The sequence below is a fragment of the Nicotiana sylvestris genome, chromosome 1 (genome assembly GCF_000393655.2).
Source record: "Nicotiana sylvestris chromosome 1, ASM39365v2, whole genome shotgun sequence".
NCBI classification, from domain to species: Eukaryota; Viridiplantae; Streptophyta; class Magnoliopsida; order Solanales; family Solanaceae; genus Nicotiana; species Nicotiana sylvestris.
In genome coordinates, this window is record NC_091057.1 from 143,272,300 (window position 1) to 143,286,298 (window position 13,999).

Sequence of the window (13,999 nt, forward strand, 5' to 3'; positions counted from 1 at the left end):
GAAAGGAGAGTTTAATTTTTAAAGCAAACTTGGGAAATGTAAATAGTTTTCACCCAATTTAACAAGGAATAAACGCACTTTATCTTTCCTCAAAATATTAGGATTAGACTTTCACCTTCCAATTGAATTCTACGACCTCAAATTTTAACAAGTACCTCTTGAACTCCAATTAAAATAAATGATCATTTCTCTTTATTCTTAATTTACTTTCAATCCATTAATAAGAGATTTCACAAGTATCACCAAACCTTAGGAAAGGAAGGTCACACAGATTTTTTTCTATATTTTCTGGATTCATGCATATCACAAACTACAAGGTCATAGTAGTAATTTAAAACAAAGTTGGAATATATCAGTGTAATTTGCCCTCTTCGCACTAATCTTAGGGCCCGTTTGGCCATAAATCTTGCCAAAATATATTTGTATTTTTCTTGGCAAATACATATTTGACCATAAATTTTATCTACTTTTTGGCAAATTCACAGAACCCAAATCCCATACATATTGTGAACTATACATATTGTGTAATTCACTATAAAAATGATAATTTGTACCATCTATTTTTGTTTAGGACTATAATTTGCGATAATATAATGAATGTTATTAATAAAGGTATTGTTGGGTATTTGTGATAGTTTTTAAAACTTGTGGGTATAAGTCATGTTTCTTGTTTTTTCAACAAGAAAAAGGTAAAATATGTTTTGAAACCATACGTCCAAATAAATTTTCATCTTCAAACCAAACTTCACCCAAATCAAATTTTTCAAAACAAATTTGGGAATCTATGGTCAAATGCTAGCTTAACTTCCTGGATACAATGAATACATAACTAACATGAATATTCTATTTATTCAGTGTTCAAACTTGAACTTCATGCAATGTGAAGGGGCTGCTCAAGTACATTCACAAGAATGGTGAAAATAACTCCTAACTAATTAATTTGAATACATCATGATTCCGGTCCAACTGTGGAAAAGGCAAAAGCTTATTGCAAAAACTTTTCTGCACGAGTCGGTGCCAGAACATGAAGAAAGCGCGGGAAGCAACATTATACACTCCCATGGATCAACCAAAAAGTTGATTAGATAAGAGCTGCAACACCAAATTGTTGCATCTCTCTAAGCCTCCAAATAGGGTGGAAAGCTCCTTCTCCGAGCTCTTCTGCTTCTACTAGTTGCATAGCCCAAGCGTAGTATACAGTGTGTATTGTATCCTAAACACAGCAAGAAATTTTAGCCATACCAGGGTTAAAAATCAGATTCTGAAGCCATAGCTTTGATGATGAGTTACTACAGATTGATCTATAGCAGATTCAGGTGTATCAGAAAAAAATGTTAAAATTAAATTGATCTATATGCAAAGGTGGACTTGTACAGATAATTTACCATAGAAAAACAAAGATGTTTCAACAAATGAATCTTGTCTAATGAATAAGCTTTTAAAGTCATCAAATTCAGAAATTCTTGATCGCTGCTTGTTAACAGCGGTAAAGTGTGTCGGCGTGACCTATAGGTCACAGGTTTGAGCAGTAGAAGAAGCCACTAATGCTTGCATTAGGGTAGGTTATCTACATCACACCCCTTGGGGTGCGGCCTTTCCCCGGATCCTGCATTTGTGCAACGGGCTGCCCTTTTTTAACTTGTTAACATCTTTAGTTCAGCCTTTCCCCGGATCCTGCATTTGTGCAACGGGCTGCCCTTTTTTAACTTGTTAACATCTTTAGTTCACATGTAGTAACGTGCTTTTACGTATGAAGATCACACTAGTTAACATAGAAAAATGACAATTTGACCACAGGGATTGAAGAAGGCAAATTTGACATCAAGACGTTTGTTCATGATGCAATTCGATACGAAATACCAAATTGACCAGCAGGGTCAAATAACTGAATAGTCAATGTAGGACATGAGAATAACAATCTAAAAAAGGGGATAAAACTTACCTTTCCCCCTTCTTTAATTGAACCAAGTTTATCACGTATGCAGTAGACCTGTTGCGTTTGGAACTGCGAAAATTAACCAAGATTACTATCAGGGTTTCTCCATCATTCACATACACTATATGCTTAAAGTCATTGTTAGGTACAAAACCCTTTCAAGAGGTGCATTGGTCCAGACATCAAAAAAATGAGGAAAGATGCTTGCCGCCAACATGATTATGTGACTGTACATCAAAAAAGAATAAGGAGAGATACTTACCGCCAAAATGATTATGGGACTGTCTCCCATCATTTTTGTCTCCCGTACTTCAACATCCGAAATATGCAAAATCTGCATGAATAAGAGAGAAAGAGAGGTTAATCATATAGTAGTATAGTTTAGACATTTATGTGTGATAGAAGCACAGAAATATAAAAGTTGCATTTGTCCAACACCACCCTTTTCTTTTGGGAAGGGGGAAGCACGGAAGCTCATTTTCAGTAGGTTATGAGATTCCCAGTAGCACGGGGAGAAACCACAGGAGAGGAAAAGGGAAGCTTGACACTAGAGAAACCAATTAGTACTGAACTCAAGCTATTCAACGGCCCCTTAATATAGTATACCATGGGATGCAAAATGAGAGGTCACAAGTTTCATGCAGAATTTCCCGTTTTAGCATCTTTCCAACGGCGAAAAGTGGAAATCTGGGATGACTTCAAATCAAGGCCACTGGACTATTGCAGAAATGCAGTATCCAATACTTAGATCAAGATCAATAAGAAACAGTAAACAGCAGTATGCAGAGTGAGCAAAACTGTAACTAATGACGGGCTATAACCTCCAAATAAACAAAAATAGAGCATATAAAAAAACAAAAAAATGGCACCCTACAAAGTTCTAGATTTGTTGAACAGGTTTCAAGACAGAAGTGAGATAATTCTAGTCAAGGATAAGTGCATGGATCATCAGCGTAAATCATCTACAGCAGTAAGAAAAGTGTCTCAAATATTTTTAAATTCCCAAAGAATTCTAGTTCTATTAAATTTACTAGCTTTTTGTCCTTGTCTGACATGCTCATAGAAATCTATGAGAATGGATTTGTAACACAGAAAGTTTGAGCAGAGGAGCACACTTCATTTATTGTTACCCCCCCCCCCCCAAGTGTACTTGCAAAATATCCAAAATGGAGGCTAATACAATAACTTGAATTTTTCTTACCTTGTTATCAAAAATCATACCCTGGCTATCAAAAGCTTGATGCTCTGCTTTACACCGCTCAATTACCTCTTTGCTGCAATATTTCTTCAACGCCTCTGTATCTCCCTAATGAGCCAGAAAGCAAGATATCGTTGAAAGAAGATGAAAAACGTAAAATACCAAGTATATCAACAAGAGAAGATTCAACTAGTAAAAGACAATATTGTGCTTGGTTCAAGGAAGGAAAAGGGAGGGTAACGCAAAAAAGATGGATCTATTGATTTACTCCTAAAGTATTTATCCGTCCCTTGAGGTTATATTAAATCTATCCAACGGGCCGGGATGGCCCGTTCCGGACCGGACCGGTGGTAAACGGGCCGGGCAGGGGTGGGATTACGGCTGAACAGGCCTGTGCCGGTGGTGTTTTGGATACCGGTTCCGGTAATATCTTGTCAAATTTGAACCGGTGGACCGGATCGGCCCAGACCGGTTCAAACGGCTTGTTTATTTTTTATTTTTAATGACATTTGACTGTTGACAACGGTCAGCTCCAATTTTGACCGTCAACCAACGGCCTTAATTGCAAGAATAACCCTTTTTTTTTTTAAAATAACACTCTTATTATTTACTAATTTAACCCTTTGAAAAACTATAAATAGACCCCAGTCATTCTCTCATTCTTCAACTAAATTGCTATCACCTATTTGGCTCTCATTTTTTTGGAATTATATTTGTCGTATTATTTGAAGTTTATTCGTGGTAACGTCGGAGTTGCGAAATTCAATTTCAAGACTTCAAAAATCATGAAGTGTTCATATTATTGTGGAATTCGGTGCACTCATTCCAACTCTTTCTCTTATTTAATATTTTATTTGCATATGCAACTTTTTGCATATTAATTTTTAATAGTAGTTAAATTTTCATGATATGTTTAATGCTGCAAAACGAGTTTGTAATAAGGTTGCTAATCGGGTAATCGGGGAAATAGAAAAAGAGGTGCTACTTCAACTTCTGGTAGTAATATAAATGACTTTATACATGTTTCTGAAACATCACCTGATAATAATATAGATTATCAATAATTACAGGAAGATTACGGTATATAAGATAATGAATTAGAAATTGAATATGTGACACCACCTACACCTAGCAGTTTTGGAGTTGGTAGCAGGAGTGGTAGTCTGGGCACTAGTAGTAGACCACCAGTGGCCCCGACTACTGGTCACCGGAAAAAGAGAAGTAAAGTGTGGAAATATTTTGAGGAAATAGATAACTCTAATAGAGTTAGATGCAAAATTTGTAAAGAAGATTATAAACATAAGACTGGAGGAAATTTAGGGGGAACTACTTAGTAGACATATGAGAATTACTCATCTTATAGAGTGAGGCTCTAATTTAGATGAAAATCAAGGAACTCTAAACCTTAATACTGGAGGACTTGTGAAATATGATAAAATGAAGGACCGTGAGGAGTTAGCAAAAATGATTGCATTGGGTTGTCAACTTTTTTTTTTTTGCTTCATCATATTTTGTTATGTATGTTCAAAGGATTTATAATCATTTATTTAAAGGTATCCCTAGAAGTACTTGTAGATCTGATATCTTTAGGCTTCATGGACAATATCAGACATACATACGTTATTTGTTTGACCACCTTCCTTGTAGAGTTTCTCTAACTTTTGATATTGGCCATGCTGTTAATGGAAATGATTATTTGACAATTACATGTCATTGGATAGATGATATTTTGAGATAGAATTATTTTTTTTTAGATGGAAGATAGATGATATTTTTTGTATACAAAAACGAATTATCACTTTTAAATATGATTAAGATAAGAATCATATTGTTGTTTCGATAAGTACTACTCCCTCTGTTCCAATTTATGTGAACCTATTTGGTTGGGCACGGAGTTTAAGAAAAAATAAAGACTTTTGGAATTTGTAGTCTTAAAGAAGTTAAAAAGGGGCCCAGAGTATTTGTGTGATTATAAAAGCTTATCATTAAGGGTAGAATTGTAAGTTTAAGCTAAATTATTTCTAAATTTAGAAAGGGGTCATACTTTTTGGAACGGACCAAAAAGGAAATAGGTTCACATAAATTGGAACGGAGGGAGTACTATTTGCAAAGTTGTTGCATTTTACAATCTCAATAAAAAAAGTATAGTGTATGTCTTTTGATAATGCTTCTAACATTGATGTCGTTATTTCACTATTAAAACTGCATTTGCAACCACCACTTGATGATATCTTTCATGTTAGGTGTGCATGTCATGTTTATAATTTAATTGTTAAAAGTGGTCTTGATTTATTTTCTACTGAGATTACTCATGTTAGAAGAGCAGTTGGTGTTATTCAAGAAAATAATAGACAATCTAGAATTAGGGAATTTAAGGCTAAGTGTATCGAACATAACCTTAACCCCAGATTCATGTCACATGAAATTGTTACTAGGTGAAATTATACATACTTATTTTTAAGATGTTGCTACAAATATAAATTGCTTATAACTGAAGTTGCTAATGCGCATTGTACTGATCCAACATGTATGTTAACAATTCATACTTGGGAGGCAAATAATGATGTTAAATTTTTACATAAATTTTATATAGCTACAGTTGAGTTTTCTGGAGCTTACTACCCTACTGTTACTATAGTTTTAGTACATATAGCTGAAATTTCTCTTCTACTCTCTGATTTCAAGAAGAAAAATACAAGGATGCTGTTGAAAAAATGCAAGCAAAATTCAAAAATATTTCATTCCAATTCCTCCGGTTTACTAAATTGGTTTTGTTTTAAATCCTTCTATTAAGATATCTAATTGTCGCTAATTAATCAATGTTTTATATACTTATATGGAGATTGGACTGACTAAAACCCCAGATATATATTCTTGTATGAACAAGCTAAATGATTATTTACAACAATTATATAATTGTTATGCAAATTTAATTGACAATGTTGCTAATGATGTAGGAAATGTTGATCCCACTTTTCATTGTACTACTTCTACTTCAACATCTGCTATTATGGATGAAGACGAAAACCTTGATGGTTTTAATTTTTGGTGTACATTTCCTTCCACTCAAACCAGTAGCAGGAACATTGATGAACTTCAATTATACTTGCAAAAGCAAACGGAGACTTGCACAAAGGAATTTTCATTGTTGGCATTGTGGCATGAAAATGAAAACAATTTCTTGTTCTTTCGGCAATGGCTCAGGACATGTAAATGTGTCAATTTCAATCGTTGCATCAGAGAGCGCATTTAGTCAAGTAAGACAACAGCTAGAAGACACCCGTAACTCATTGGGAAGCAATTCTTTGGAAGTTCTAGTATGTTTCAGAGATTGGATTAGATCGAAGCGAAGAAATCAAAGACGTGAAGATGTTGAAAAACCAAAAGACGAGGAACTTGGAAATATATTAACAAATGGTAACCCATCTGAATTCAACACTCCAGAAGATGGCCAAGAAGTTCATATTGACTATGAAGAACTTACTAGGGCAATGCAAAATCTTTGAAGTTTGAAGACTATATTTAATAAATCAAATTTGAATTTACCCTTTTTTCTTTAGTTTAGTTGTTGTTAAATGTAAACTTTAATTTGCAAATTTAAATTAAAAAAAGAACTTGCAAACTATAAGTTAATTTTTTTTCATGTTCATTGTATTATCTTAAATTCTTAATGAAATATTCAAATATAGTACTTTAAAGCCTTTGAAGTTTTTATTCAAACATTCTCTTTATGAGTTAGTTTTTAATGTTTTACATTTTTACTTTATCTTAATATAAATTACGATTGTTATACAAAATCAAAAAAAAAAAAAAAAGACCGGACCGGCCAATTAGGCCAGGTACCGTTCCGGTTCACTTTTTCACCGGCTAAGACCGGTAATTTAAAACCGATAGCCGGACCGTTGCCAAGACCGGCCGGTCTCATATTCCTCTAGCCCAGACCGGACCGGCCTGGCCCCCTAACACCCATAGGTTATATTGTCAAGACATATACTTTCTCCACTGTGTCCAACTTCAGAGGGGTTTAAAGCTAGACGTGGAGAGGTTGCACCATTCACTCTTAGTTGTGGACCAAACAAATGACTAACCCATACCCTTCGTTCTGCCTCTCCCATTTTCACCCCACACAAAATATAGTGTAGATGTGTCTATAAGCTTTATTTAATGAACTTGTGCATACTTACTTTGAAGAAAGCTTCAAGAACTGGTCGAATCACTTCTTGAACCTCAGCAACAAATTCAGGTAAAGAGAACGACCTTCACAAAACATATTTCAAATTTCTTAAACAAGCCAAAAATGATAATGGAAAATCAAGCAAAAGAAAGTTGTAATCATACGGATCTCTGCGGCGAATCTCTTTAAATGACATTGCAGCTGATGATTCTCCCCCCACAGTTTGATTTAAACTGTAACATTAACATGGAAATTATAAGCTGATCTTAAATTGAACTCTACCCAGAACACAGCATTAAAATTTGAATGTGTAGCCATACTCTTGGATTTTGTGAACAATGGGATGATCACTTGTTTCCCATCTCTCACGAATATCTTCTGCAATCTGTCATTCGGCACATAAATATTTTACATAACTTCATATTAAATTAAATCCAGATTTACTACTTCTGCTCTTAGCTAAAAGTTTTATGCTAAAGAATATTCACCTATAAACACATTCCAGATCAAGCCATGTATATCCTCATTGGATCAAATATAACAGAGGGAAAAAAATAAATGAAAATTATTACGAGCAGAAAAGATAAAATTCTACTGAGAATCTGAAAAGTACCTCCTGGCTTCTTGTTACAACAGGTTCACTCATGCCAGTGAAGCGCTTAAAAAGAGGGTGACCTTGCATCTGAGAATAATAAAAACTCATGGAAAAAGGATTACAAAAGGCAAAAGACAAGTTCACCTGCATTTCAACAGGGACTAATAAGTAAGAAAATTACTTTATCCTTGAATGCCTCCCATTTCTTATTCCATTTCGATTGCTTTGATGGTAAGACAGCAACATCAGTCCTTGTGCTTCTCTCAAAGTTTGCTGAAGTTTCTTGCGTGGGAGCAGAATATTCGAGGCGCTTTCTCTTACCTGGAGTACCTTTCAACTCATCCAATATGATGCCATATCCCTTCTTGGCTAAGTCAATAGGCTTTGCTTCTTTAATTTTCTGGAAGGCTGGTGACACTTTTGATGATAAGGATGAAGCAGCAGACTTAACCTTGCTATAAACTGATTCTGCACCATCACTGGAACCAGATTGCTGCTGTTCCTGTTGATTTTTTGCTGATGCAGACTCACTACTCTCATGGGTATTTGAACTAGAAGTATGTGAATGACCACTTGATCCTGGAGCTTCTTGCTTCCCCATCCCAAAACTTTCTTTGACCTAAATACAAATCAGGGTTAACTATCATCTCTTTAAAGAGTTGACCATAATTGGGAAATGTGCTAAGAAGAGCTAGGTGAAAATTAACCAACCTCCTCTTTAGTAGCAGAAATTTTTTCCTCCACATTGGAAAAAACCTACAAGATAAATTACATGAACTCAAAAAACAGTGACTAGAACTTAATAGTTTTGAAGGAACTTTCATGATTCGGAGATTGAAAGATCAATATCTTCGTTCGAGTTCTTGGAAAAGATCTCAGCTACCACACAAGAGGAAGATACAATTAGATGGAATAGTGACAGGAAAAAGCTTCACATGATAACCTAATATAGAAGTCTCATGTTTTGCTGCATAGCAATGCCTGGTGCTTGACACACGATAACCTATGTAGAAGACTTTATTGCAAATAATAATATTGCAAAATAAACGGGGCAAAACCCCTGTACAAAAGGATCCAGCATGTGTAAGAGATGATACATCTGTGAAACAGATGTTGGAATTGTGAGTCACGACTCGCCTATTTATTCACTGGAAGGCTGCGAAGGAGTTGACATGCTTTTCAACTTGCTTTTTACTAAATAAAAGGGAAAAACCCCAATATACAAGAGGATCCAGCATGCGTAAGAGATGATACATGTGTAAAAACAGAAGCGGGAATTGTGAATCACCTATTTATTCCCTGGAAGGCTGCAAAGGCGCTGTGGGGGCATGTTTTTCAAATTATTTGTAACAGAGAGGCCATGCACAAATCTCTAAAAGCAGTCTATAGCTGCTGACAGGGAGAAAAAAAGGGAAGCTCAATCGCAAGATATGGGGAACTGTACTAGCATGTATTATATGGACAAAATGAAGGAGAAAGAAATCAAGAATGTTCGCAAAGTGTATGCACGCCATTATACATTGAAAGCAAAATGACTAGTTAATCTAACTTGTTGGTGCAATTAAAAGTTTGTAAAAGATGTAATGACTGGACTTCATTAGCTCCCTTCATTTTTAAAGGGAGGCGGAGGTGCTTTTTTACTTATTGCATTCATTGGATCCCCCTTAACAAAAAATTTAATATTTTATCAGAAAAAAGGGCAACGGATTAACAAGAGTTAACTTGGGATACCATCCAAATACCTAGAAGAAGCTTTGCACAGCCATGAACAGATGCTAAAACAGTCTTGAAGAAAAACACATGCTTGGAAGCATTCATTTTGAATAATCTCATTCATGATTCAGCAATCAAATATTAGACCAGCACCAGAGAGACTGATGGAGGTTGCACTATTACCTTTTTTGCCGTAGCTTCAGCCTCCGTCCAAACACCATCCACATGCTTGTAAAGCTGCTCAGTTGTCTGCTTCGTTCTGCATTCGCCAGTTCACCATTTCAGGGTCCCCATTGGAAGTTCTGCCAGCCTTGACATACAACAGTATGTCTCAGCCCCTTAAGGAAAAGGCTAAAACTACTATAAAATATATTTACAGGAAATCTAAAAGACACCTTGTTTTAAGATCTTCCTTCACCTCTTTCAACTCCTCTGCTTTCTCCTTCAGTACCTTGACTGACTGTTGGAATTCTTGATTTCTGCAGCCATAAGCATTGAGGAATAAGCCCAATGACACCCCCAATAAAGCATTAGCGCAAATAGATAGAGAGGGTGACACAAACAGTTAAACTTTTACTAGTCATAACATTGAGAAATAAGTGCATTCTCTACCTTCTCACTTCTAAAGATACCAACATGTCCCCATAGTCCCATACCACCCACCCCAAAAAAGGGAAAGAAAGAAAAGAAAAAAGAAATGCTCAGAATCAGGTTACTCATACTGCATTTCGACAGATCTTCTAAAGAGTTTAGTGCAGCAAAAGTTTAAAACAGTGCACCAAATATGTTCAGGAGAATCAACTACTACTCATTAACAAATTTAGAGTAAAAATTTGCCATCAAAGTGTTCCATATGAATAAAGTGGCACGAGCATAGCAAAATTTGTCCAACAATTGCAACTCCTGGAACGAAATGAAATGAATGAAATTTGAAGAGAGGATTAAGGCTAGGAAGATCATTAATGGCAAAAAAGTGAAATGGAGTAAAATATGACAAAAGGAGATAACAATACTATATTGTTCTATAGAATAGTCGATGCTTGTGGGACATAAAATTACATTGAAAGGATTACGATTGATGGCTTCAAAGTTTCATAGGAGAGAGACATTAGAGAAGGAATAATCCTATAAATGCAAGCATTTGTACATTGAGAAGGAGATTTGAAACCACAGCTGAATAAAGTTCCCTTTTGAACTATTAGTTCTGATGAAAGGAAAGCGCTTGCAAGACCTATTATCATGGATGAAATGATGGAGGAAATGAGGATTTGTGGGAGAGACAAGGCACAGGAACCTGATAGTAAACCTAATTCAGATAGTTTGCATCTTATCAAAAAAATGAAAGGATGACTTTCATATGAAGCAACTAGCCCTTTACTGAGTACACATGCAAACAGGGATTATGAAGAAAAAAGACGACTTCACGAGATTCACTGGCTTCGCCATTGGAAATGGCTAGGTTTGGTTGAATATGTGGCATTAAGATGCAATCTATGTCCATTGGTGTTAGCTATTGCTAACGATAGGATGCACTTGTGGGCTTGCAGCTGACATGATCATAGAAATCAATCAAGGAAATTACTGGAAGTTTAGCTTGTGAAGAGCTATTCAGATTGAGTATCCTAGGAAGTGGAAGTGTCCAAAAAGATGTTTTACAGTTACACTGAGGAGGAATGTGGGAAGGCTAGGATGATATAAAGAGGGTCTGCATGTATATTTTCATAAAACTCTTATTCCTTATGTCTACCTAATTGAGGAGATGAGAAGCCAGGGTAGAAAGAGATTTTAATACTAAAGCACCGAAGAAAGTTGCAAATTTTACATGGGTGTGTCACTGGGAATGCAACACTTACAAAGATAATCTCATAAAGAAGAAAAAGATTTCTTTAAGTTGGAGAATTATGTGCCAAGGGCTCCGAGCATATGTTGTTAACTTGCTGTAACACAATAGAGTAGCTTCATAGTATTTGGCATTTAAGTTCTCTCAATGTAACGTTGATTGGGCAGCGGGAACCCCAAAGATAGTGTTGGAGACTATGGAAAGATGGAGAATTGGGGAGCAAAGAGGCTTGCACCCAAGCGTCCGTTATGCTTTTTCTGGAACATTTGGAACCAAAGGAACTGGAGGATGAATCCAAGCAAACTTAATACATATAAATATCTCGTTTTTATCCATATATACTTAGGCGTGGAGAATTCCTTTGTGTAGATAGATGGGTATGCTTTAAGGGAGATCAAAGAACCTACATACCCCAATTTTTTTTATATTTGTGGCGCACCTTAGCGAATTAATGAAATGATGTCTGATTTATACAAGAAATATCCTAATAGCAACTCCTCCAACCATGACTTTGAGCTAGATATAGCAAGCCCAACATTGATCATTACAAAAAGGAACTTCTAATTTGCACCCAAGGATGTGGCCTAGCGGTCAAAGAAGTGGAAAGTGAACAGGTTGAATCTCAACGAAGGCAGAAACAACTAGGTGATTTCTTCCAATCTGCCTAAAGCAGAGTTACCCGATACCTACCATAATGGGAGGTAGCAGGTACTCGGTAGAATTAGTCGACCATGTGTAAGCTAACCCAGACTCTACTGTCCTTTTAAAAAATGAGCTCTTAATTCTCAGTATTAAAATTTCCCAGCTTGCACAAAATCCCTTTTTTCTTCTTTACTACAATTATCCAAGAAAAAATTGGTAAAGCTACAATCTTTCAACTTAAAAAAAAGATAACTAAGTAATAGCTACAGCATTGAAATAAAATGCAATACGAGATAGCAAATAGCAAATACCTATCAACTTCTCCTTTAACCTTCTTGGAGAACTCATTGAATACACCAAAATTACGAATGCCCGGATAATGCCTATCTGCTCCAACCAACCTCAAATTTGTTGCAACTCTACCATAAACCACCTTTACAAACACAAACTTAAAAATAAGAAACTTTTTTAAAAAAGGAAACAAGACCCATTAAACACAAATTCAATAGCTTCACAATCAAGACAGCAAACAACAACCCCCCCCCCCCCAACAAATACCTGTTGTGGTGCTAATATTCGGCAGAAAATAGGCTGTTTAGAGATAAACAAGTCCCGCACAAGCTTTCTGCTGGTCATTTGGAGCCCTTTGCCCTTTTTTTTTTTTTGAACAAAAAATACAACTTTTCTTCTTCTTGCGTCTTAACCAACGAAGGTCTGTAGTAAGCTCTGTCTTCTTTTCCTGCCCTAATAGGAGAATAGGGGTTTGGGCCGCACGATAAGCACCAAAAAGAAACCACGATTTATTATATTTTTTTTGAAAAAAATAATTATATACTCCTCCATTTTAATTTACCTGTCATTGTTGGACCTAACATGCAATTTAAGAAAGAAATAAAAATTATTCAAAATTTCTAGTATTACATATATCAATATATCATAATATTTGAATGGCTATAAAACTTTTTATTGATAATAAGATAATTGTTTAATGTTAAACTATTTTTAGTAAAAATATTACTGCTTTTTTTTAAAAGAATAAAACTAGTGTATTAGTTGAGGGTCAGGGAGTATAATTTCATGAGAAAATTTTAACAAATCGCATTTCAATGGATAAATTAGAGTAATTTCAGATATGACTATTGTTTAGTGGCTATTTACTTGCTATCATATACATAATTACTTTCCGTGGCTACCTTTTAGTTGTTATGGTAATGTATTCGAGCTACTGTCATGAATACAGTAGCAAAAATCGGTTAAAAAATAGGGCAGTCCAGTTGTCAGCCACGTATTCACGTGTATTCATACCATATATTCATGAATACAACGTCATAATAGGTCTCTCTAGTAGTTTAATAACAGAAAGCTGCTAATTTAATGGGATACACTCCTAATATAACTCACCTAAATCAATTATAACCCACAACATTATCAATCCAATTAATGAGAAGATTTATCAGACACTAAATATCAAAAAAAAAAAAAAAAACAGAGCATTCTTCCGAGTTTCGGTTCCTCTTTTTTTTCTGATATTGTTCGAGTTTTTTTTCCTAACATTGTTCGAGGTTCATAATAAACCTAGTGTTTTTGTTCGATTTTCTGTATATGAATACATCATAAATTTATGCCCGATACAACCTGAAATAGTAACATACTGCCTGCATATTTCATAATAAACCTAGTGTTTGTATTTTGTTGTATCTAACAGTTGTGTTCAATGTATTCAAGTTTATTTGTGGATTCACAATATTTTATTTATTCCTAATACATAGTATTACTACTTTATTGAGTATATTTCACTGGTTGTATTCATTATTTTTCTATTTGTATTGAGAGTATTTTATTGATTACACTGTATTGTTATTTTAAATATAGATGGATACAATTAGGTTGAAAATACAGAT

General features: G+C 35.1%; 1 protein-coding gene across 1 annotated transcript; it reads right to left on the reverse strand.

Moving 5' to 3' along the window:
- Positions 1–714: 714 nt before the first annotated feature.
- LOC104228917 (mitochondrial import inner membrane translocase subunit TIM44-2) lies at positions 715–12,857 on the reverse strand. Its single transcript, XM_009781469.2, has 14 exons — positions 12,657–12,857; positions 12,410–12,531; positions 10,012–10,095; positions 9,800–9,875; positions 8,615–8,659; positions 8,085–8,522; positions 7,922–7,990; positions 7,629–7,693; positions 7,473–7,541; positions 7,319–7,391; positions 3,138–3,242; positions 2,199–2,270; positions 1,943–2,005; positions 715–1,213 (listed from the first exon to the last, which is right to left on the reverse strand). Exons 1-14 carry the CDS (start codon positions 12,732–12,734, stop codon positions 1,082–1,084), a joined length of 1,491 nt encoding a protein of 496 aa, XP_009779771.1. The 5' UTR covers positions 12,735–12,857; the 3' UTR covers positions 715–1,081.
- Positions 12,858–13,999: the final 1,142 nt, after the last annotated feature.